Source organism: Arachis ipaensis, chromosome B5 (genome assembly GCF_059453495.1).
Source record: "Arachis ipaensis isolate K30076 ecotype BB chromosome B5, ASM5945349v1, whole genome shotgun sequence".
In the NCBI taxonomy this organism is placed as follows: domain Eukaryota; kingdom Viridiplantae; phylum Streptophyta; class Magnoliopsida; order Fabales; family Fabaceae; genus Arachis; species Arachis ipaensis.
The window spans coordinates 75,622,644-75,648,073 of NC_142440.1; the positions used below are offsets into that span (position 1 = coordinate 75,622,644).

A 25,430-nucleotide genomic window follows, 5' to 3' on the forward strand; every position below is an offset into this window, starting at 1 on the left:
ATCAATGATTGGGGAACCCGCAGATTATTTAATTTTACTTATACAAGATTTATTATTATTAGTATTTATGTGATTATTATTACTTGGAGATATTTAATATATGATTTTAATAAATAAAAAAAATCTTTTGTAATTTTTTTAAAACTGAAACGCAATATTGACATAAAGACTCAATATTAAGTAGTTAATATTAGAAAATGCTACATAATATTCTTTTTAGTAAAAATACCATGATTTAAGCAAGATGTTTTGCTGGAAGGGATATTACAATTATTCTAATTTAAAAACAAGTATAATTTTAGTATTAAAAATAATTAAACTTTAGATTTAATAATAACTTTTTGTAAAGTTTCTATAGTAACAATTACTTTATGTGCTTTATTTAAAAAAATAAAAAATATTTTATATATTTTTAGGTATTATAAATTTTAATACATTATATGGTCAATTGAAAACTTTTAAATGTATTGATACAAACTTAACTTTACTTATTTTTTAGAAAACACTCAAATTATACTTTAAAAAATTTTGAATTGGATAATTTTTAATAAATTTTTATTTTTCATAAGTCTTTAATATTATTTCTATCATATAGATGGGTACTTCTATTATTTTGAGAAAAATTTATTTTTTTATAATGATATTTTTGGACTTAATTATTTTATAATAAAATTTGTTAGATAATTATTTGTGTAATATATACATTTTAAAAATTTGATTAAAAGAACCGAAATTAATCTGTAAGAGTAATTTAGAAAAAAATATTAACAATTAAAATATATATTCTAAAGTTCGTTGGCATAGTAGTAATTTATATTTTGTTTTTTTATTATTAGATGAGCAAAATCTCCATCTAAGTGAAAAAAACTGAAGCAACTTTCTAAAATTAGTAACTTAGTCTCAATTATGTTAGGTGTACATAAAAAGTAAGTTATTAAATCAGTTATTCGTATAAAATATATATTAAAATATAAAATATATATTTAAAATGAATTAAGCAATACATGTATTTATATATAAATAGATGATAACCGATAATATTTTTTATTTGGATACTTTTATGGGTTATTTTTTTATACAAAAGTGAGTTAAATGATATACTTTAATATTGTAATTTTTAGTGTTTTTTAAAATTGTGGAAAGAACTAAAATCGAAGGGTCCAATTTATGTACTTAAAATTTTTTAATTTTGTTGAAACAGAAATCGGATGGTCCAAGGAGTTTAATTTCTGTACTATCAAAAATTAGATCCTAAATTAAATAATGCCACATTTGAGATTAACATTTCAACCGTCTATAATTCTAAGAAATAATCTTTAAAACAGAAAATATTTAAATTTGATGAAAAAGTTTTGTATAAAAAAAGAAAATTATTTAAATTTATTTAACAAATTAATAAAAATAAAATAACATATTTTGTTAAATAAATATCTAATTATTTATTAAAATAAATCTTCAACTGGTTACTACTTTTTTGTTACATTAGCATGCACTCTTGATTTAGAGCTCGATTGAAAAGTGCCAAATCTTATTTTTTGTGACTCTTGAATTATGAGAAGTCAAATTAATATATTTGGTACAATTTTTAAAATATATTTTTAATTTTTTAAAAAATTATTCTAAGAACTTTTAAAAAAAATAAAAAATATTTCTTTTTTTCTAAACACTATTTTGTTATTTCTAATTATCAAAGAAATATTTTTGTTCACAGCAAAATAAGAGACACCATTGTACTATTCATTTTTTTTAATTCTGTAAAAAAATATTTTTTTATTTTTATTGAAAATATTAGCCTTCTTCTTCTGCCTCTATTTTCATATAATATTTTATCTGTACGCATATATTTTTGTCAGGTATTTTTTTATCACTCTATTGTTCTATTTTTTATTATTAAATTTGTACTTTATTATGTGTGGTATATATGGTATTATTGTTCCAGTTTCAGTTTTTTTTTTTTGTATCATGTGGTTTTGTCTTTATATAGCTTGGTATATTTTTTATGTATCTTTTCATATAATCTTATTGATTAAATTATATAAAATCAACATTTAATATTGGAAGGTATTTGTCATCGTCGTTACTTTAATATTCATTCTCTTATATAAAAAAAATTTGTATTTTTTGAGTCATTTATCCAAAATTACAACTTTAAAATAACTACTTCTGTGGCTAAAAAATCAAGTATAAAATAATTTATTTATAAACTACTTTTAATATAAATTCTTATTTTTTAAACTCTTTCTTTAAAAGAACTTAATTAAGTTGTTTATTTAAGCTGACTCTTAATATTACTGTATTACATGCACATTGATAATGAAATACTCGATCAATCGACCAACTATTCTGCCGTTCTAATTTTCTAATGTTTGTTTGGTGTTGTTAAGTTAGTAAAAAAAAAAATTCTTTTCATTTTTATTTTCAATAATGCTTCACATCCATGTAAAAAATACATGGATGTTATCCAAGTCCTTTTTGTTATACGCGCTTTTTTAATCTCCAAATCATTTGTGATTCACGTACCATATATAACATAAATTTTCTATGACTTTTGCTCAACGTAAACCTTCTTCTCTGCTCGCGTTATAGGCTTCGTCGTTCTCTTCTGTTCGCGTTTTCTTTCTTGTTCTTCTTCTTTTTCTCTACTCGCATTCTTCGTTATAGATCTGGATTGACTTCAACGTAATAAGTTTTGTCATTCTTCTTCTTCTTTGTTTTCTTTTTCGATCTGGACTTTTAAATTGAAACAATGAATGAATCAACATCAAATCAGTTGAATGAGAGCAATTTGGATTATTCAATTTTGAATCGAATTCAATGGAATGCAATTGCTAATTTTATTTGAATTGAATTGAATAGACGGAGGTGTTCTGAATCTGAATTGAATTGAATTGATAATATCTAAATTGTAGATAGAGGTGTTTTGAATTTGATTTTGTATAATGGATTATGTTTCGTTCACTGAGTACTACATAATTGTTTCACCGTGAGTATGTGTTTCGGTTCATCATGCAGAAAGCTGTTTGAATTTAATTTTATATAATGGAATATTGTTTTGTTCACTCAGTACTATAGAATTGTTTCACCATAATGACGTTTTCGGTTCATTATGCAGAGAGCTGTTTGAATTTGAATTTATATAATGGATTATGTTTCGTTCACTCAATACTATACAATTATTTTACCTTGAATACTGTGTTCGGTTCATTATGCAGAAAACTATTTGAATTTGATTTTATATAATGTATTATATTTCGTTCACTCAGTACTATAGAATTGTTTCACCATAATGATGTATTTGGTTTATTTCTGTTATGCACAATCAAAACTCTTCCTCCTCACCTTCTACTACTTCTTCACCCGAGAGAGAATGAGGAAAAGACAAAAAAAATACAGTAGTAACAACAACAAAAGAATGACGATAAGGAGAAAATACGTGAAGAAGAAGGAACGTAAAAAATAAGGAGGAGAATGAGGAGGAGGAGGAGGAACGCGAAAAAGAAGGCGAAGAAGAAGAGGATGCTCCGTGCGTAAACGAGTGTGAGAAGAAGAAGAAGAAAAAGAAGAGCGGGAGAGAAGAGAAGAAGAAGAAGAGAAGAAGCATTGGGCAAGAGCGGTCGTTTCGTATGTGTTAGGCGCGTGTATTTCACGTTTCATTTAATAGTATTAAGTTTTTTTGTGTTGGGCCAACTTAGATGGATTTGGATACAAAATTACATGGATGTGTAGCATGACCCTTTTATTTTTTAGCGTATTTGATAAATTTCTAGTAATAAAAATAAAAACACTAAAAAAATAATTTTTTTATAAAAAACTACAATTTACATCTTTTTTCTTAAAAAAATAGTTTTTACATAATAATAAAAAATATTTAAATATAAATTTATTGTTACTTTCTTATAAAATCTTTTAAAAAATAAAAAAAAATTGTTGTTCTTAAAAACATATCCAACCACTGAACTAAGTAGGGATGTCAATGGGGTGGGGACGGGGAGCAGGGATCTCCTCGTCCCCGCCCCCAAAATTAATCCCCATCCCCGCCCCGATCCACCATAGGAGAATAATTGTCCCCATCCCCATTCTCCGCGTTCCCCATGTTTTCCGTGGGGCTCCATTCTCATCCCCTTATATTTAACATTCATATGAAAATTATAGTAAAAAATATCAAAAAAAAAAAAAATAAACTACAAAATACTATTACAAACACACAAACATATCTTATCCAAGATTATAAGTCCAGAAATACAACATAACAAATTATAATCCATAAAATAAAATCTTAAAATACAACTTTCATTCTAAAAAAAAAGCAATAAGATATGGTCTTTAACATCAAGTATTCTTTGATGGTTAGCATACTTAGCAAGAGAAATCATAATTGCTTTAGATACATAGAAGGAGAGAAAATCAAGCAATTATTTCAAAATCAAACCCTAACTATTTTAAAATTATAAATCCTATATGTCTAATTGCTTTAGATACATAAAAGGAGAGAAAATCAAAATTATACAACACAGTGAGTAGAGAAGACTGAATAATAGGATTAGGATTTTTTTAATTGGTAAAATTACTAAAAAATCCACCTATATTAAAAATAAAGTAAGGTTATTTAAGAAATTTTAAACATTCGAAAAATTATCGGGGATGGAGCGGAGATCCTCACTCGAGTCTCCGCGCCTGTCTCAGACAAATTTTACTCTCCATCCCTATCAGAAAAAATTTTCCACTAACGAAACCCCATTCGAAGTAGTCCCGCGGAGATCCCCGCCTCCTGGGGATTTTTGACATCCCTAGAACCAAGCCTTCAGTATATTGATCATGAACGAAAGAATCCAACCTAGTCAGTAGTCACCAAAAAAATAAAAAATAAAAGAGAAGAATTCGAACGTGTGGTCGGGTGGTAATAAAAAAAAAAAAGCTGTGGTGTTTAGACGATATCCAATGTGGCCCGTTTCAGCAGCGATCGTTTCTGCTCCTGTTTCCATTCCAAACCTTTACTTGCCTAAAGCAAAAAGAACGCAAAAGCTTCATTATGGTGCCCTCAAATGCTCGTTTGGTCATTCCAGACCCAGACTCAGAGTTTCTGCCCTCAAGGATCAGTTGCCGGATTCCGCAACTACTCCCGAAGGTCTTGAAATTTTGTTTCTTTTTTTTCTCCTTTCCCCTGTGAGATTATTATATTGTATCTGTTTGCTGAGCTTCAAAATACTAATGCTGCAGATGAAGGTAGAAAGCTTTCTTCATCTGATAATAAAAGGGGTGGCGGCGGGGGATTTGATTACGGGTGGTTGCCTGCTTTTCCTCATGTTCTCGTTGCTTCCATGTCCAATTTTATATTTGGGTATCATATTGGGTCAGTTTCTCTTCATAATTCTCTGCTTTTAACTTCTAATTATTTTCTACTAAGTTAGGTGTTGGTAGAGGGAGAAGAAGTTTCACAATAGCTGTGTGAAACTGAAAGTTGCTGTTCTTTTCTGTTCGGGAATTGAGGTATAACTGTTTCGGTAGTGTTGAAGTGATAGTTACATGACATAGGATCTAATAATCAAGATTTTAACTTATAAATAAAGCGGTTTAATTTGGTCAAATGTTGGTATTCAAAGTTTCTAAGTTATTGTTTCATTAAGTTTTGTTATATCATTTAAAAGAATTTTACTATGATATATGAGATGTGTTCTCTTAATAAGATGACAATTCATGGATTGGGTGTACTTCAATATATTTAGAATAACAGAATGAGATTAAAGGCTTAAAATTGTTATAGTTGAAGACTAAGTTCGATAGGGTAGGTGCAGTATTTCTCCTTGATCTTGTAAAGTGAAACCCAATATTGTGTTCCATTATCTGTGATTCTTGATCTGATATACCATAGCACAAGTAAATTTGACTTTTAAGAAATATGCAATGATTTAGGTTTTTTTTTTTTTTTTTTTTTTTTTTTTTTTTTGGTTCTAGCTATATATGAATTAATAAAAATCACATGTTTTGCAGAGTAATGAATGGCCCTATTGTTTCTGTTGCTCGAGAGCTTGGCTTTGATGGAAACTCATTTCTTGAGGGACTTGTTGTCAGTATTTTTATTGCTGGTGCATTTATTGGGAGCTTAAGTGCTGGTCCTTTGGCAGATAAACTTGGTTGTCGGCTCACATTTCAGATTGATACCATACCCTTAATTCTTGGGGCTATAACAAGGTAACATAATAACATGGTTCATGAAATTTAACTGCAGCATCTGTTTATTCTTGCATATATAGAGGTTATCAAGTTTTCATGTTAGAAATTTGAAAAGGAATCCTCTTAACTTCATAACTGTCTATTAGGGCATCAAAAGTTTTGGATAATATTATTTCCATAATTGATTCATTTCTGTGAATTTTGAGACCTGCAGTTTCTTCCAACAAATGGTGCACACTTCAAAAGCTAACTGGTTTTAATTTGATTCAAATTCGATCGAATCACTGGGTAGAAAGTTTGCATGCAATATGGTTCCAAGTATTTAAAAACAGTTAAAAGGTGTTAGTCAAAGCCAAAAGCCTACTTTGATATCTTACTTATTCATATCTGAAGTGACCCATATCCCAAAAGGATATGATATGCCAGTAAAGATCATAATTTACCATGAGTGTTTTAAGTACCTGAGGGAAGTAGGAACCATATCTTAAGAGCTAGCTATTAAGGGGAAGAACCACTCTTCTTAAGTACAATATAAAACATCTCATGCTACTCGATGTGCGACTATGGGCATCTAATAGTGTGCACTTAAAACCTTTGGTTGCAAACAGTTCATTTGTATGATAGGACTTCTCTTTTCTTTTATCTATCCTTTTGCTATTGCTGTTTTATTTTTTGTCATTTCCCTGATTTGTTTTTATTGTTTTTCATCTCTCCACACTCCATTGTAGCCTAGATTGTAGACAGAAAAGTGAGTCCAATAAAAGGCTTGTACTTTTCTTTTAGCTAAGATAATATGCTGGAATTATGTTGTTGATGAGCTTTGTCATTTAGTAGTGAGCTATATTTACAATTGGCTGTCAAGAACTTAATTAAGATTGGTGTGGAGAGGTTTGTTCCTCTTCTTTTTTATCTTTTCCCTCAATTTTCTAATTATGTAGTTTTTCTTTTCTTCGAGCTAGATATAGATTTTTTGTTAACATTTACCATTTAGGGTTTCTTTGGGATAATCTCTAATCTTAAAAGCATGGTAGAAATCATAGAAAATAGGCAGAGATAAAAGAAGAATTATGTGTATGTTCACACACCAAAGTCTGATATTTGTATCGAATTAGGTAGAAAATAACAGTGTAGGAATTGCAAAAATAGAAAGAAACGCAAGTTAGAGAACTATAGCAGCTCTTATTCTCCTAAGCCTATTTAAAACTAATGCTGGAATGTATTCTCTCGCACACACTCATACAGATAGTCTCTCATCTTGCTGCCTATGGCCTATGCTAACTCTGCAGAGTTGGTTACAGTGTGCAGCTTCCCACTACTCTCTAATCCTCTCTATGTCCATTCCCACTTTTAACCTTTATTTAAACTAACAAACTGTAGGTTCCTAACAAAGCAACCTTTAAAGTCCTTCGATCACCTCATACCTATCCGGGAGTTACTTTAGAAAGTAATGTTCATGCATTATCCTAGTGGAATATAGTGGTTTGTAAACTTATTGCCAGTAATACTATTTGAAAGATCCCTTTTTCTCTTCGGCTAGTTGAATGAATATCACTATTTAGTCTTGCTTATTGAGCTTCCCATTACAATTTCTATCACTTTGGTATCTAAGAACATTACATTGGAAATTTCCTTTATATGATGCTTCTTTAGGGCATCACATAGTTTGAAGTATGATTTTGAGCCAAATCGATAGGAACTAACTGCTAATATAGTGATAGGAACTGAGATCTAGCAGAATTAGGGATTTTATTGATGAACTAGGAATTGTGAATCACAATCCCCTTATTGAAATACACTGTTGGATCTAACCAACTCTCTCCTGAACTAACAAACTGAACATATTTTTCTATCTGACTAAAAACTAACTATTCCCTAGTATTTATAGGCAGCAGCTAGGCCTAGCCCTACTGCTCCTAAACCTGCTAAGCTAGCTTAAAAGGAACAAACAACTTGCTTCTATCATTACTCCCCCCTGGACAACCACCTTGTCCTCAAGGTGGATCTCTGGAAAGGAGCTCCAATTGCTCCACTCCGGGATGGCTTTGTACTCCGACCAACCCTCCTCCTCAGTCTCAGGTTCCATAACCAGCAATTTGAATTCCTTGTTCTTGCACACATGCTCTGCTGAGTATGGTTTATCGCAGAAAAGGCATTCGCCTCGTGCTCGTTTAGCTTTGTACAACCCATTGATTGCTAAGGTCACGCATCCCTCGGCCGTTTTGGCGGCTCCACCCCTGACTCCGCACCCTTGCTTGCCGGACCCGTCGCCACCGGTACGAGTACCGCCTTGTTAGTAACGAAGTTTTGTGTCATAGGCGTACCCACACTGTGGCTAGGAGCAGCCCGCAGTGCCATGTTACGATTCTCCACCTTCTGCACCAACTCCATCAACTCATCCACAGTCTGGAACGAGAACAGCCTGCATTCCTTACTCACTTCCAGCTTCAATCCATTCAAGAACACGTCAATCAATAATTCTGGAGCCAGACCTTGCAGCGGACGTGCGTGCAGCACAAACTGGTCAGTAGAGTCCTTCATGGTGCTGGTTTGTTGCAGCTTCAGCAGTGATTGATAGGGACTCTGCATCCGCTCAGGCTATAAGTGACGTAGTAACGCCACGCGAAGGGACTGCCACTGCAGCGTCGGCGCGGTCGCGTCCCACCACCGGAACCATGTGAACGTGCGGCCTTCCTTGACGAATGTCGTCACCGCGAGCCACTCCTCTTCCGGCACCGCACTGAGCAAGAAGAACTGCTCCATATGTTTGATCCAGGTCATCGTGTCCTCACCGCAAAATATTGGGAGTTCTAGTTTTCTCCACTGCTCCGGCGCGGTTCTGCTTCCTTGCTAGCCGCTGGCGGCCTGGTGCGATGCCGGAGAACTCCGGTCATGGCAGATTAGAGCACCCTGATCCATGGAATCCACTCATGCATCGATCCTCTGAAGCATCTCCTGTAGCGTGCGACACGTCTTCAAATCGGTCAAAACGTGATTCTATCGCATCCAATCTCCCTTCCATTTTGTGCGATCGTGGTTGCACCATTCACCACAAGTACCAGGATCCATGGACTTCTGATACCAGTTGATAGGAACTAAGATCTAGTAGAATTAGGGATTTTATTGATATACTAGGGATTGTGAATCACAATCCCGTTATTGAAGTACACTGTTGGATCTAACCAACTCTGGAGAGAATTTCCCTCTCCTGAACTAACAAAATGAACAGATTTTTCCAACTGACTAAAAACTAACCAATCCCTAGTATTTATAGGTAGCAGCTAGGCCTAGCCCTACTGCTCCTAAACCTGCTAAACTAGCTTAAAAGGAACAAACAACTTGCTTCTGTCATATAGCTACTCATTCTATTCCTTGGGAACTTATTTAACAGGGTTTACCTTCTTTTTGTTCTCTCTTGTCCTTTTATTAAGGTGATGGCTTTTGCTCCTGTTAATGATTGTAAACTATGTTTCTGATACTTAAATTTTGTTAGGTAACAGGGAATTTCATAATATTTCTCTATTGTAGTTAATGAATTTTCTGTTCATATCCTTTCTTTTAAAATATGATTTTGTTATGTATTAGATGATTGCTCACTATTTTGTGATTCCTTGTGATTCATCATTACTTATATTGATCAGAAGGCAAATGCTATGATTTAACACTTTTGTTGCTTTTCTACAAAATGGTCAGAACTTACATATTCTGATTTATTTCCAGTGCAAAAGCCCACTCGTTGAATGATATACTTGGAGGAAGATTTCTGGTTGGTCTTGGTATCGGCGTGAATACAGTTCTTGTTCCCATATACATATCTGAGGTACTTGTTGATATCAACTATATAGCTTTGGAAACCGTTTTCTTGCTTTCTAATGATACTAGGTTGATTTAGCTCATGTCAACACCATATACTAGGTCCTGTATTTTCCATTAGTGATTCTGTAAGAACCTGGCATCTAGAATAAGTAGAAGAAAGAAATAGTAATAGAAGACAAGGGAGACGGAGTGATATTAGATATCACCCAATTTCCCAGTATTTGTAATCATTATCAAGTAAAAGGAAGGTATTCAAGACACCTGATTCTCTCCTAGAGTGTGATCCTATCTTTTTCCCTCTTTTTCCATGTCTTCTCACTACTTCCCACAGCCTTTTATAGTTCCCACCTCTCTCTTATAACAATGCCCACTCTTACTCATTTTCCAGCTAGGCAAGTTAGTTACAAAACCCACCCAAGTCCATATTTCACTCAATTACGATTAGATCCTTAATTTCTAAATTGGCTTGGTACACAGCAGATGCTTATTAATGAGAAGAGAAGAGTACAGAGAGATAAGAGGACCTTAGCTAATAGAAGGAAAAGCTATGAATGATGCAATAATTTCTTTCTAATATCATCACTTATTTGATAGTGAGACCCATTTGAAGGAACATTTTCTTCGCTCATGCAGAAACCAAATGCTTATTGGCTTGTTCGTTTAATTGTTATTATGTATCAATGTGATTTTTAGACTCCAATCAAGTGTTCAACTACGTTTTTTAAGAAACAGTGTAAGTCTCCCAGAGATATTTAGAAAGCAGAACAGAATTAAGTAGCCGCAATATATGAATGCAGTAGAGTGTAATAGAAGAGAATAGGAATAAAGAAGAATATGAAATCACATAGAAGGAAGTATCACTATGATATCTCCTAAATCAGAGAATAACTATATTATGTGTGTATAAGTGTATTAGAAATAATAGAACTGATATTCGACATTTGAGAGGCCAATTCTCTCTTTATTCTTACTCTACATTCTTCCTAACCTCCAATTGCTCCTCTTGTTCTATATATAACCTCTCACGTCTAACAAACTCCCTAAAATTCGGTTCCCCTCACTCCTTAGACCTCATTCGATTATTTTCTTCTTGCCTCTCCTCCAGTAGTATTTTTTGGAATAAGTTCTGATATTTGCCATGTTTTCATTATTTTTTCTTTATTTGATTAGAATTAGGGGTTCCCTGTTTATTAAATAGAGGTTAGTGTTCCTTCCATACAGCACACCGTATTCAATCAGAGTAATTATTCATATATTTTCAGTCTCTATTTACTCTCTCCTATTTAGGTCCATAATCTTAACCAGTATCAGCATTACCATCTGTTCATGCACTAGCCCACAATTTAGCCAAGTTCAAAACGAATAAAGCTTAACCTACAGACATCGTTCCAATCTACTCTTACCCGACCTCATAGAGGTAGGACACAGTGACATCAGTTTGGTCCCACTTATCTAATTAAGTAATTGACTCCTAAGATATCTCCTATTTATCTAGAAGGAAAATCTTAACAACTTCTCCAACAAAGGGAACGGTTATCCATTTTCAAAGGTGGAATTACTTTAAAAGGTGGTTATCTAATCTGCTATAAATACACCGACACTTCTCAGGTATATTCAAGTCCCAATTTACTAAAAACCTGCCTAAAGTCCTTGCTAACTTAAGTATCAGAGTCATCCCCACCTCCTCACGAGGAACTCGAACGGTGGCACTTCGGCACCAGCACAAGTCGGACGCTGCCTCAGAAGGAGTCTAGACTTCACGTTCAGGCCCAAATCACCGTTCCAGGTAACTGACGGAACATTGGTGCCATTGCCGGGGATCTGAAGCTCAACACTTGATAATGGCAGATGATCAACAAGATGGTCAGACAACCATTCGACATGAATAGGATGCAAGCATATTAAAGAGGCTGGAATACAGTTTCTATGAATACCAGAAAACCCGTAAAAACTTCTCCCAATGGACAGACGATATCAAATGGGGATGATGATTTTGCTTCTACAGTTAAATTGGATTAAATATACTAAATAAATGCACCCGTAGCCGCGGCTAACACACCAGCCCCCAATGCACCTTCTCGATATGATGATGACCGCACCAACCATGGTGGATTGGAAACCGCAAATTCATCAGCATCGTCCAAAAAAAAAAAGTGGTGATCCACTCTAAAGATTTTTACTTCCAGTGCCGATCTACACACCAGACAGAAAAATCAACCACAGATACCTACTCATGGTAATGGAACAGTTGCATATTCCTAAGTGCACAAATTTTATGAAAATAAATAAATAAATAAATAAAATGGTCATACTGAATCAGTGAAGAAAGAATGGAAAACATTGCTCTTCGGCTACTTTCTTTGCCGGTGTTCTTGCAACCTTCCTTGCCATCATCACAGCTTCTCCCTCTCTCCTCTCCGATGTTTTTGTTACCTTCGCCAGACATGGAGAACAGGATGGGTATGACCGCGTCGCACATAATGAAAGCCACAAATCCGCTCGTCCCTGCCTCTTCTCCTTTCCTGAATCCTCTTCCATCAACACCACCTCCCGAGCCGGTAGCATTAGCTCCCTCCTCAATGGCTCCATTAAATGCAAGAGCTAGTTCCTTGACGCCCTCAACATTAGTGCCTCCATGATCTTGAAGCCCTCGAGCGAGGTCGCTCTGAAGCCTCCTCCATGATCTTGAAGGTTCCCGATTACCTCTTCAGGTTGAACAACAAAGCAATTGTGAATTACGGACTGATCGCTCTATTCCGAATCTGGGTTCTCATGCTCTGGTTGCGTCTCAACCACCGGTTAAAACCAAACCCACGAGCCCGACTCCCAAAGTGGAGTCTAAGGAGATTCAAATAAAAGGGATATGAGACCGTATTTGGGTGCATCTTTCGTTGGTTGCTCACAAATTGCATCACTGCCAATGAATATGAAAAAAAAATAATTCTGTTGTAGAATTTGATGCTCACTCCAATAAAGATGAATGTCATTAAAAAAGAAAGCACACACAACCAAAACAAAAGAAAACAAAGCATTGTCTTAAGCCAACTGAAGAAAAGAATGTTTAACTAAAAGAAAATTTAATTGGCAAAAGAAAATGTGAAAAAGAAAGGAGGAAACAAGACCGATACTACTCTAGGTCTTTAGCAGAAGAAACAACTGATCTGATTAGCTGTTTGTTTGGGCGCCATTAAATCAATAAGAAAAGATCTTTTTACATAGAAAAAAGATCTTTTTTATTTTTTAGTGTGTTTGGCAATTTTTTAATAGTAATAGTAAAAGTACTAGAAAAATATAAAAATATCTTTTGTGAGAAGTTACAATTTATATCTTTTTTCTTTAAAAAAAAGATGTTTTTCATATAATAAATGAATAAAAAAAAGTATTTTTATCTTATTTTATTCAAACATAATTGATAGATAAAAAAATATTTTTGCATGAGATCCAAATATAAAATTATTTTTACTTTTATAAAAGATTTTTTTAAAAAGATATCATTTAAAAGATCTTTTTCGAGAATGGTGTCCAAAGAAGCCCTAAAGAAATTATGAAAAGTCTTGTAAAAGGAATTTGTTCAATGGATTTGTTGGCACAAAAAATACAATCATACAACCAAACAATGATAGTGAAATTGGACACAACATAAATGTAAGTTTTGTGGTATAATCACTTTTATGAAAGAGACATCAAAGTCATGAAGAGGAAGGGAAAAATCAGAAGAAAGTCAACCTGTCAAGAGGAAGTATATAACGGAAACAATAAATTATCACACGAAGAATATACTCCAATAGCAAACGGGGGTGGGAGAAAGAAATCGCCTAACAAGTCTTATCCAATAGAGGTTATAGTAGGATTCAGTGAACCATTAATACTTGGACCTAACAAAATCAAGAAGTAGCAAGAAAATAAGAGGAGAAAACTGTACTATAAAAGGGGCATGTGAACTCAGAATGTGAACAAGCCTTCCAAGAATTCATAAAATTCTTGTGGCAAGAGTAAAGCTCATCTCCTACCTAGCTGTGCCTGTCTACTTCAACAGTAAATCTCCAAACTAGCCAGTACAAAGTCTAAGACAATAATAAAATCATGATCTAAGAAACACTATAGTCACCTTCAGTATCAAAAGAAGTCGACAAGAACGACATTCTCATAATTTAGAGACGGGTGACTCCAAATGTTGAATATATCAAGTTCGATATCCTTCCTCTAGAGTAAAGGGAGGCAAGGAGATTAATGAAAGAAGCTCAACGCTACACCTTAGTTTGTAATATTCTCTATAAAAGTGGATCTCAACACCTCCCGACTTCGAATACAAAAGGTTTTAGATGAAACCCAAAGTGAAATTTATGGAATTCATCTGGGGGCAAGTCACTGGCAAAAAGGTGTTACAAGCTGGTTTCCACTGATCGACTTTTCAGAGCTCACACAAATACTATAAGCATATGGAACAACTCAAACCACCACTGAAAATTCTCCCTTTCGACATGCATATGGCACAGAAGCCATGATTCCCATTGACATAAATAAAGAAAAACCAAGGGCAACATTCTACAATGAAGTCGGAACACACAAGAACTTGACCTCGTTCGAGAAATCTGAGAGCAAACTCAGATAAGAGAAGAAGCTTTGAGAAAATTTCCAATGAGGTTGGTAACATTCAAGCTAAAAAAGAAGAGCTCGACCTTCTTTCAGAAATTCAATAGCAAACTCGGATAAGAAAAGAGATTTTGAGGCAAAGGATGGCTACGAGATTGCCACAAACAACCTCATCTTGATAAGAAAAATATCGGGCTACAGAGGTTGGGCGAAGGAAAGCTGACAGCAAACTGGATAGGACCCTACAAGATCACTGAAGTCTTGGAAAAGGGTTACTACAAAGTATCCGACCTCAAAGATGACAACTTAGTCGTATAAAATGGAACAACTTCACAAAAACAAGTTGTCCAAAGAAAACTTGTTCCAGCATCTACAATATAAGGACAACTCGGTTTAAACGAGTTGTGCCAATTATCCATATTTTCAACCAACTTGTATCGAGCACAAGTGTCAATCTAAGAGAAAAGCTTTAAAAGTGATTTGTATAAAAACAAATCATTAAAGCAAAGCATTAAAAAGTGATTTGTATCAAATGAATCTCTAAAGCAAAATTGAAACAACTCGATATAAAATGAGTTGTAAAAAATTAAAAGGGTAAAAACAAAAATGACAAGAAAAACAACTCTTCAACCAAACGACTCGTACAGAAACAAGTTGGAAAGGAAAGAATTGATTGTAAATGTTTTGAACAAAATCGAAACGTAAAAACAAACCTCCAACAGCTCGGGTGAAATGAATTGTATCACACACAAGGATAACCACCTTGTAAAAAATAGAAAGGGAAGGAAATACGCATATAATCCCTTCACTTAAGGTGCCATTTTATGCTCGACAAAGTGCAAAAATCACGAGCCGACCTTTTTATTGGTCGCTCGGATAAAGCGACGAGGTTCAAATTGGTGTCCAATGGTTATAATCTGGCTTGATGATTTAAAATAATTCAAGGTCATGAGTTGAACGAAATCGAGGAAAAAATAACCATATAAGCAATTTGCATTAAAACAAATCGCGCAAAATAAATTGATATATAACGAGTTGTGCTTCGAAAGAGTGACTTGTATAAAAAACAAGTCATCTATAAAAAACTCGGAATGAACGAGTTGAACAAATTATTGAAAAGCTTCATTTGATAATCCGATCCGCTTGATTGCTTGAGTCCAACTTCATAAAGCTCGACCTCGAGCGGGCACGATGGATAAAGCAACGAATTCCGATAGCTATAAAGATGATCTGATACTTAAAAATGACTCAAAGTAAAACAAAGTTGTAAAACAAGTTATAAAGTCCTAAAAACAGCTCGGATTTAAACTAGTTGTATGAAATCAGATAAAAAAATAGCCACGTTTTAATTAAATGATTTGAAATGAAACAAATCACAAAACCTTAAAACTACTCGTATTGAACGAGCTAGACGAGGTTATACTCAGAAATAATTACGAGTTTTAAAATAAACGATTTGTATCAAAACAAGTAGTAGGAAATCTGTACTATAAATTTGAAAAATGATTTGTATTAAAACAAGTCATTAAGCTGCAAAACAACTCGAACTAAACGAGTTGCATGAAATCCGATCAAGAAATAATCATGTCTCAAAATAAGCGATTTGTACCAAAAACAAAGTCGTGCAACAAATCTACAATATTCAAAACAACTTGATAATATTTCAAAACACTTGAAAAGCCACTCTTTCCAACACCTGGATCACTATCCTGATAAGTTTTTCGACAAACCTTGTGTTGTTCCGCAACCTTATCTGCTGTCCTCACTTCACAGGTCCCAGCACTATCAGTGACTTCCCATTACTGCCTCCCTCCAACTACTGACCACATCACTGACATTGTCTTGTTTAGCAATGTTGCCTCCATTTGTTGTGTTATCTTCTGTTGATCAACGCGTTGACAAAAAGATGTTGGCATGGCACAAATGGTATTCATGTAGGACACATGTGGATGATTTTGCCATGTCAATATTTTCTGTCTGTTGTGTGATGTAATTAGTTAACTGGGACTAAATTGTTAATTATATGAAACATAAGAGGGCAGAAAAAGGATAGAAAGAAAAGGTATAGGACCAAACCGAAAATTTTGGTAAGTTAAGGGACCAAAATGCATAATGTTGACAAAAAGAGTAAGACAAAAATAATAAGTCGGTTTCATTCATATGTCTGTTCAATGTGTCGTAGGTTGCTCCGACAAGATACAGGGGGGCACTAGGCTCTTTATGTCAAATCGGCACTTGTGTTGGCATTATTGCTTCATTATTTCTTGGAATTTCTTCTGAGAATGATCCACATTGGTGAGTTTCTTGTCTACTTTTTTTGTTTTAAAAACTAAATTAGTATTTAACTCATAACTTTTCTCAATTTCACATTTTTATTTCATGAATAATTAGTTAGGCCTTCTAAATTCTGTTCACCACAACTAGTTGGAAAATGGCTTGGTTTTGTAAGACTCCCAGAGATATTTAGGAAGCAGAACAGAATTAAGTAGCAGCAATATATGGATGCGGTAGGGAGTAATAGAAGAGAATAGGAAGAGACAAGAATATGAAATCACAGAGAAGGGAGTATCAGTGTGATATATCCCAAATCAGTGAAGAATTATATTATGTAAGTGTGTATGAGTGTATAGCAAATGATAAAAATGATATTTGCCATTTGGGAGGCCAATTCTCTCCTTAATTCTTACTCTACTTCGTTCTTACTCTCTAGTTACCCCACTCTTTTCTATTTATAACCTCGTTCCATTATTTTCTTACCTCTGCTCCTATATGAAAATTGAAAAGGAGTTATTTTCCCATTCTGCCCTTGATCTTCCTTACTGCTGAGGTGTGTTAGGACTGAAATTCAGTTCTATGTATTTTCATCTTGTACTTTTATTGGTAATCTGTCCACTGCAATTTTTTTGATAAGAAATAGATTGGGGTTTAGAAGTTTTATCACAATAGATAAGGATTATTCAGTAAAGGGCATACCCAAAGACACCGCAAAAACATAAAAGATAGATAAAAGGGGTTTTTCCTATTAGACATCTAAGAAATATGTTCTTAGCAACCTAGATCAGAGAGATAAAAATTGAATCACTCAATTTTCTCCATGCAACAAGCCGAAACAAATCATTCACCTCACTTAATCACACTAAAAAAACGTGCATAAAGTACTAAGGAAATTTTATTCATGAAAGTTGTGTAAATTGTCTCACCAAAGGTTTAAATAGGCCCCTAACAAACTAACTAAAAGATAAGATAACTTAAATTAAATATCCTAAAGATAAGATAACTAATTTAAATCAGATTTGATCTTATTGGATTAGATCAGATTTGATTTAAATTTTAAAATCCTAAAGATATGATAACTGATTTAAATCAAATTTGATCTTATTAGATTAGATCAGATTTGATTTAAATTTAAAATCCCTAAAAATACTACTAAACAAATCAAGAGTAAATCAAATCTTCGAACAAACTCTAATAGCAAAACAAATTAAAAATAAATGACTAAAATTCGAAAATTAATAAATTATGCCTTCCATTGAATTTGAAAAACTTTATTGGGCTTCTTGTTGTCTTGCTTTAGCTCAATGGGCCTTATGAATTGTTGCCCTTTTAGCACCACTATTTTTGAGACGGACTCTTGGTCTTCTTAATATCTAAGACTGGCATGGCACAATTCTTCTAGAATTTAGATCCTTGAATATGACAAGATTATCATTCTGTCCCTTAGCTCTAAGATGACAAAAATACCATCTTTCCTCTTCAAAAAGATTCGTCCTCGAATTTTGAATGAGATGCTCTTCGTCCCTCCAAGGAATCCAAACCCAATCTCTGGGTTTAAATACCATGGTTTGATGGCTCTTCTCTACCCATTGAATTGTGACCATGTCCTTCATGTGTGCAAGTTCAATATTTCCAACCATACTTTCACCATCTTGTCCAAAGTGTGCAATTTGTCTTCCTTTCTTTTCATCCATATTAATGCCTCCATAATTGATCAGTGAATCTACAAAGCCTGGGAAAATTGATATAAAAACACTAAGAATTTCGTGGTTAGATGTATGAGAAACTAAGGATTCCATGGAATTCAATGATACTAATGTACTCTTGTCTAAGCTAGAACTTTCTAGATGTCTCTCACAAGTGTGTTTATTGCTCTCAGTTTCTTTGTCACTCATTGACTCCTCTCACTATTCTCATATTTTCTCTCAAAACTCTCGCTTTCAATTAAACATTGATCCTTTTCACTCAAACACTCACTTTCTTTCTCTGTTTCTTCTCTCTGGATTTTTAAATTCCTTACATCCCAAGAACCCAGTTGAGAAATTCTACACTTTTGAATCTTCCAAGGACACATCACCCTCTACAGCATACTCAACAAATTCTTCCATCTCTGGCTTTGAAGAAGAATGAAAGATAGGCGTAGAAGAAATTCTCTTCTTATGGCGATCTATCATTTGTTGCATCTGCTCCCTGTCAATGGCCAATTTGACCAAATCCTCCATGGTTGCGTAACGGTAACGTTGGACTTTATCTGCAAGTTCTTCACGTAATCCAAACAAAAATCATTCCATAAGAACCTCAGGACTCCTTTTAATATTAGCCTTGTCCATCAAATATAAAAACTCCTTGTGGTTCTCCATCACTGATTGTGAACCTTGTTGCAACTTACAAAATCTTCAAAAAAATTCATTGTGGTATGATGATGGCACAAACTGGTTCCTCATAATTTTCTTCATAATTTAATTTTTTTTGCGACTTTTTTTTGTGCAGACAATGACCTAAAAATAGAATAATTGGAAAACCAAAATAAATAAGAATTTTTTTCGTTTTTTTTTTAACTCTAACGTGAATTTACAGAAATTAAAGAGAAAAAACAAAGAGACTAAACAAGACCCATGGAATGTGTAGATAAATAAGAATTTACCTACGACGTGGATACCAGATGATAAGAAATAGATTGGGGCTTAGGGGTTTTATCACAATAGATAAGGATTATTCAGTAAAAGGCATGCCCAAAGACATAGCGGAAAAAAGATAGATAAAATGGGTTTTTCCTACTAGACCTCTAAGAAACCTATTCTTAGCAACCTAGGTTACCGGAAGAGCTTTTCCTATTAGACTTTCAAAGAACCTATCCTTGACAACCTAGATCAGAGGGATGAAAATTGAAGCACTCTGGTAGTGATGGCCTTAGGGATGTCTTGATTTCAATTTTTTGCACTTAGAACTTAAAATGCTTAAAACTAATATGAATACATTTTTAAAATATTCACTGAAATAAAACCTTTTCATGAATTCATATGGGAGCTGGCTTTTGGTCCTCTCTGGTTTACTCTGATAATGATTCTTGCTTTTTCTGTATCTTACATTCTTTAGAAACTGGAACTTATTTTCGAATAATGCCTATATGCCATTGATAAATATATATTTCAGGTGGAGGACAATGTTGTATATTGCGAGTGTCCCTGGTTTTGTTGTTGCACTTGGTATGCAGTTTGCTATCGAGAGTCCACGGTGGCTTTGTAAGGTAGGACTTTGTGATCTCTCTATGTGACAATTTATAAGCTTGTACACTCTTTACAAAGCTATAATATTTCTGGTCAGGCTGGGAGAATGGATGAAGCTAAAACAGTAATACGGGAGCTTTGGGGTGCATCTGAAGTAGAGAATGCAATTGAAGAATTTCAGTCTGTCAGCATGAGTGATGGCAGTGATTTGGACAGTAGATGGTCAGAGATCCTGGAGGAGCCACATTCTAGAGGTTGTATGAAGGTGGTCTTGGCTATTCTGTGCGTGGAAATTTAATCTTTTCCCTAACCGAGATTGAGTATCTGGCTAGGAGAGACATATGTTCCATAGGCATATAGGTCATTGTCTGGAATTGTGTGGCACCATATGACACAAATGATTTTGCAAAAAATTAGTACAGGGGCATGAGAAACTGAAAAAAAAAAAATGGAGAATCAGGTGAAGCTTTAGGTTTCCAAGAGCTGTTGGACCTAGGGATTTGGTGCTAAAGAGATTCACAGAATACTCACAGGCGGGAGGGAGGTGTTCATTACTATGTTTGGAATATGAAACATTTGTAACTGATGGAGGGAAAAAAGTTTTAGGGTGTCCTAAAATATATAATGATCATTAGTCAGCCTCCCGTAAAATAGATAAATACTATCTGAAAATAAATAAAGATAAACAATAAATAATACCGGATCCTAAAAGTGTATATATATATATATATATATATATTAGTAAAATCTCTTTTAATAGTAAATCAGAGAGTGTGTAGACACTGGTTGAGAGAGAAATGAAAAGGTTAACTTCGGCTTGATATTGTAGTGTTTATGTGAAGCATTCATTACAAGATTGAGGGGGTAGAAATGAATCTTTTGCAATACAAAAGTTAAACACATTAGTCCTCGCAGTGAGAATGAGAGATAGAAATGGGCTACTATACATTTGTGACGGTGTGACCTGGTGGCAATCTTTTAAGCTTTGGCCCAGTGAGGTGAAGTGTGAGTGAGGGATATGATATAAAAACAAACAAACTCTCCCCAACCTGCTCAAACCAGTGGATTAGACTTTTTTTTCTTGTTGAATAATAGAAACTGAACAGGACAAAAGTAGCCGGTCAAATTGGTTGACTTGACCTATAAAACCTGTTTCTCTATCTCTTCCTAGTGATACGTCCAGCAAAGAATATATGTTTGATTATACCAAATATATGGATCCATGAGTATTTTAACTTAACTACGACATCAGTTTATCAGCTTTGACTTATGCATTGCATGAAGTAGACCTTCCCCCTCTTGATATATAAGTATACGTTGATAGTCATTACTTGCTGTCATTACTTGAATTGTGAATGAAATTCGTGATATTATCATGTAACAATGCAGTTGCCTTTATTGGAGGGACTCTTTTTACACTTCAGCAGTTTGCTGGAATAAATGGAGTTCTATACTTTTCATCATTGACGTTCCAAGATGTTGGAATTCAAAGCAGTGCTTTGGCAAGCTTATTCGTTGGACTTACTAACTTTGCAGGTGAACAGTCTACACTGCATTCTTTTGCATTCACAAACTTGATTTCTCTTAGGCTGTGTTTGTTTTGAGGTATTGAGATTGAGACCGAGGGAATGAGACTCACTACTATGTTTGTTGGCTTGAGACTAGAACTAAAATTTCAGTCCCTTTAGTACCTCAAGAAAGTGGGGACTGCAATTTTTTGGGATGGCGACTGAAATTTTACTAATAATTTCTTCAAAGAATACCCTCATTCAAAGTTTAAAATTCCAAGTTTTTGTTCAAAACTAATTAGGGCTTTTTCTCATTCGTTGTTTCTCTTCTCAAATGCTGAAGCACCACCATCATGCAGACCTTGCTGAAGCCTCTGTCCCATCGCTGCCGCCATGGTGTAAAAAATAACTCTTAGCACAAACTTATGTGCCCCAAAACTCAATCACCCTCTAACCTTCATTTTCTCCCCTTTGATTTCATCGACACACCGAATTAGTTCATTATTTCCCTCTATCTATTACTTGATAAGTACCTCTATTGAAAATCTAAGACATAATAACTTACTTTTCATCCCTTCAAAGAAACAGAATGAAGGTAGAGAGATATCACAAAATTAAAGTGGTAATTATCCATTAAAGTTCAACTAGCTTGTGAAATTTGTTCTTTAAAGAACCAGTAAAAAGGATCAGACACCACAATAACTCATCAAATCTGAAAACCTCAAAACCCCTCACAGTTGAAAACAACTAGTCAAATTGTGACTTTATGCAAAGCTAACCACGATGTTAACTACCTAAGATCAGTGTCATCATCAATGCATCAGAAATTTTATGTCAAAGATATCATAATCATCAAGTTACATACCTTATTTTGAGGGTAGCCCTTGTTTCCAGCATCAATAGCAACCAATTTGCTCTTCTCTAGTAGCCCTTACAACCAAGTATAGAAACAAATTCAAGAAGGCACCATAAAACAATAGAGCAAATAAAGAGGAGAACAACAGAGCAAATTCAAGAAATCAAATATGATAACAATAGTGAGACAGATGGGAAATGGGAAAGGAATGTCTGCAGAGTTGGTTAGGGAGTTGGGCTTTTTTTTTTTTCCTTTTTAATTAATAGGGTAATTTAGTCGTTTCATTTATTTCAGTTTCTACTTTTATTTTGAACCAAACAGAATACTTAGACATAACGATCCCTAGGTATCAAATTCCAATTGCTGTGACCTATTTGTTTCTTTCAGGTGCACTCTGTGCTTTATACTTGGTTGATAGGGAAGGAAGACAGAAACTTCTAATAGGAAGCTACCTGGGGATGGTGAGAGTGTACAATATGTAACAATAGCACAACCATTCACGTGTGTGCATAGGCGCACAAATCAATTGCTTTTTGTCTTGTACCTAGCTCAGACCAGCATTTTGACTGTTTTACCAACGATTTTCAAATATGCTTCTCTGTAGGCAATTTCTATGTTTCTTGTGGCTTTTGCTGTCGTATTTCCATTGGATGAGCTGCTAAGCAACAACTTATCAATACTGGGAACTATCATGTATGAATTCACTTGCTGCTGATATAATAGTTTATCGAATAAATATTTCCGCTAGCTTGTGTTTACTTATTTGTAGAAATGGGTGTTTTAAACTTGGTTAGACTATGGCTAAATAATTCGGTATGATTGGAATAGTTAACCATGGATATTTGGATAATAAGTTTGAAAAGAAAGGGAATAAAAGCTACTTTGGAATAAATTATGTTTGGATGTATTAACTCAAGTAATTTTAAAGCAGCATGCATGTGCTGCATATAACCAAAAGTGTGAAAAATTTATAGTTGCTTTTTATTATGAGCTGTTCTAGCTAAATAGTACCTTTGCCATGTATTGTTTACAAAGTCACGGTTCTATGTATTTTCTGGCCAAAATGGTATCCGTATTAAGGTTGCCTTTGGATTTGGAATAGCTTATTATTTTTACTCACTGAATAATGTTGTGAAATAACATATCAATATTTTTTTTATCATAAAAGAAAACAACAGAAAAACATTTTGTCAGTATAATTGTTTCACCATTCAAAATTGACCACAGATGATGACACCAAGATTTGATTCCTGAGGTTTCCAGAGTTTGATATTTTCTGAGGTTTTGGAAAATGAATCATGCATTTTCCCTCTATCCAATTTCACAGGTATATATTCTCTTTTGCAATTGGAGCTGGTCCTGTGACAGGAATAATTATTCCGGAGCTTAGCAGCACAAGGACTAGGGGGAAGATCATGGGGGTCAGTTTTTCTACCCATTGGGTGGGTAATAAAATATTTTGTTGCTTTGCCTGTATTATTGGAAGCTGTTTTATCTCACTTTTTTGTTGCTTTGTCTTTATCAAAGTTGTTTTCATAACTACCGAAGAATACAGTAAGTTGATTTATATACCAGCCATTCTTTTTCATCATGGTGTGTTCAATTTAGTATTTAATGCTTCATATTCAGGCGTGCAACTTTGTAGTGGGCTTATTCTTCCTTGAGTTGGTGGAGAAATTCGGAGTTGCACCAGTATATGCCAGCTTTGGAGCAGTTTCTTTGGTAGCTGCAGCATTTGCCTATTACTTCATCGTAGAAACCAAGGGGCGGTCGCTTGAAGAAATTGAACGGTCTTTGAGCCTGAAAGCATGAGCATTAGAGTTTCTTGACAACATGTCATCCATGTACATGACAGGCCTTAACCGATTGAAAAAGGGCAGGATATTGTGACACTGATCTCTGGCTGGGGTCCTTAATCCGTGCAACAAGCCTTTATTGGAAAACGAATGAGTTTGCATCCCTGCAAGGTTAGCAGCTTGTATTATTGATCAATGTACAGCGAAATTTTGATGTTTGTATTCCCAAACTTGAGCAGTTGCTACCGAATGCTATATGTAACTTTGACTGCTGACTACTACACCATGTTAAAGTATACTCATTAGAACTTAGCAGTAGAAGTTAATTTGACGCATATCTTTTTCATTTCCTTCTCCAATGCGGGTTGTTTGAGTCATATGCATGTAAGCAATACATAATAATTCTATAATTTCATTCTCTTAAATGTATACCGCTAAAACTAATAGTTAGGAATTTAGTTACATACCATTATTTCACTTTTTTCTTAAGATATTGATTGCCTGTCTTTTGGGTATGGATTGTGTTGTATTGAAAGTGAGCCTTCCACTTATTTTCATATAACCTCTAGACCAAAAAGGAAATAAATAAAAAAAATATGATAAATTCTTATCTGTATACTAGTATCAATTTCGGATAGTTTAACTAATCCTAAACGAATATCTGAAACTGAGCTGACTACAATAATAAGACATTCCGGTGCACTAGCATACCGCGTAAATGTAGAGTCTGCGGAAGGGCCGCACCAAAAAGGCGTAGTGTTCACAGTTTAACCTGATAATTAAATTAGTGGTTGTTTTCACTGTCTGAATTTGTGACTGAGGTTATATGGAGACATTTTAATTAGGGCTGCACATGAATTAGATCAGAATTAGATCAGATATGGCTATAATTTCGATTCGATCCGCACGATAAAATATCGGATCGGATCCAGGATCTGCACTTTTGAATTCGAATCTGATTCGATCTGTAAAGTTGCGAATATGATCGAATTGGATAGTGGATATTTTCGATTGCAAAAACAAAGAAAAGTTTTAAAATTTGAAAAGAATAAAAAACCAAATCTGCATTTAAAAAATTTAAAAATAAAAAAATGGACTAGAATTAATTCTGCATTCAAAAAGGAAAGAATCAACAAATCAAAAATGATATTGGAACCCTAAATTAAAAACTAAACATAAATGTTTACCCCTA

General features: G+C 34.2%; 1 protein-coding gene across 2 annotated transcripts; it reads left to right on the forward strand.

Moving 5' to 3' along the window:
• Nucleotides 1-4,720: 4,720 nt before the first annotated feature.
• LOC107643671 (Major facilitator superfamily protein) lies at nucleotides 4,721-24,667 on the forward strand. 2 transcript variants are annotated; one of them, XM_016347387.3, is made up of 12 exons: nucleotides 4,721-5,125; nucleotides 5,218-5,350; nucleotides 5,989-6,189; nucleotides 9,889-9,988; nucleotides 16,760-16,872; nucleotides 20,005-20,098; nucleotides 20,176-20,332; nucleotides 21,468-21,614; nucleotides 22,830-22,903; nucleotides 23,047-23,135; nucleotides 23,770-23,884; nucleotides 24,072-24,667. In XM_016347387.3, exons 1-12 carry the CDS (start codon nucleotides 4,939-4,941, stop codon nucleotides 24,252-24,254), a joined length of 1,593 nt encoding a protein of 530 aa, XP_016202873.1. In that variant the 5' UTR covers nucleotides 4,721-4,938; the 3' UTR covers nucleotides 24,255-24,667. The 2 variants fall into 2 exon arrangements, with proteins under 2 accessions (XP_016202873.1, XP_016202874.1); XM_016347388.3 differs by having other exon boundaries at nucleotides 4,726-5,125; nucleotides 23,770-23,863.
• Nucleotides 24,668-25,430: the final 763 nt, after the last annotated feature.

Excerpts from the sequence above, each read along its gene's own strand:
- LOC107643671 (XM_016347387.3), top strand. The coding sequence starts at position 4,939 with ATGTGGCCCGTTTCAGCAGCGATCGTTTCTGCTCCTGTTTCCATTCCA. Across the intron at positions 5,126-5,217 it reads TTCCGCAACTACTCCCGAAG|ATGAAGGTAGAAAGCTTTCT; the intron begins GTCTTGAAATTT and ends CTAATGCTGCAG. Across the intron at positions 9,989-16,759 it reads TTCCCATATACATATCTGAG|GTTGCTCCGACAAGATACAG; the intron begins GTACTTGTTGAT and ends AATGTGTCGTAG.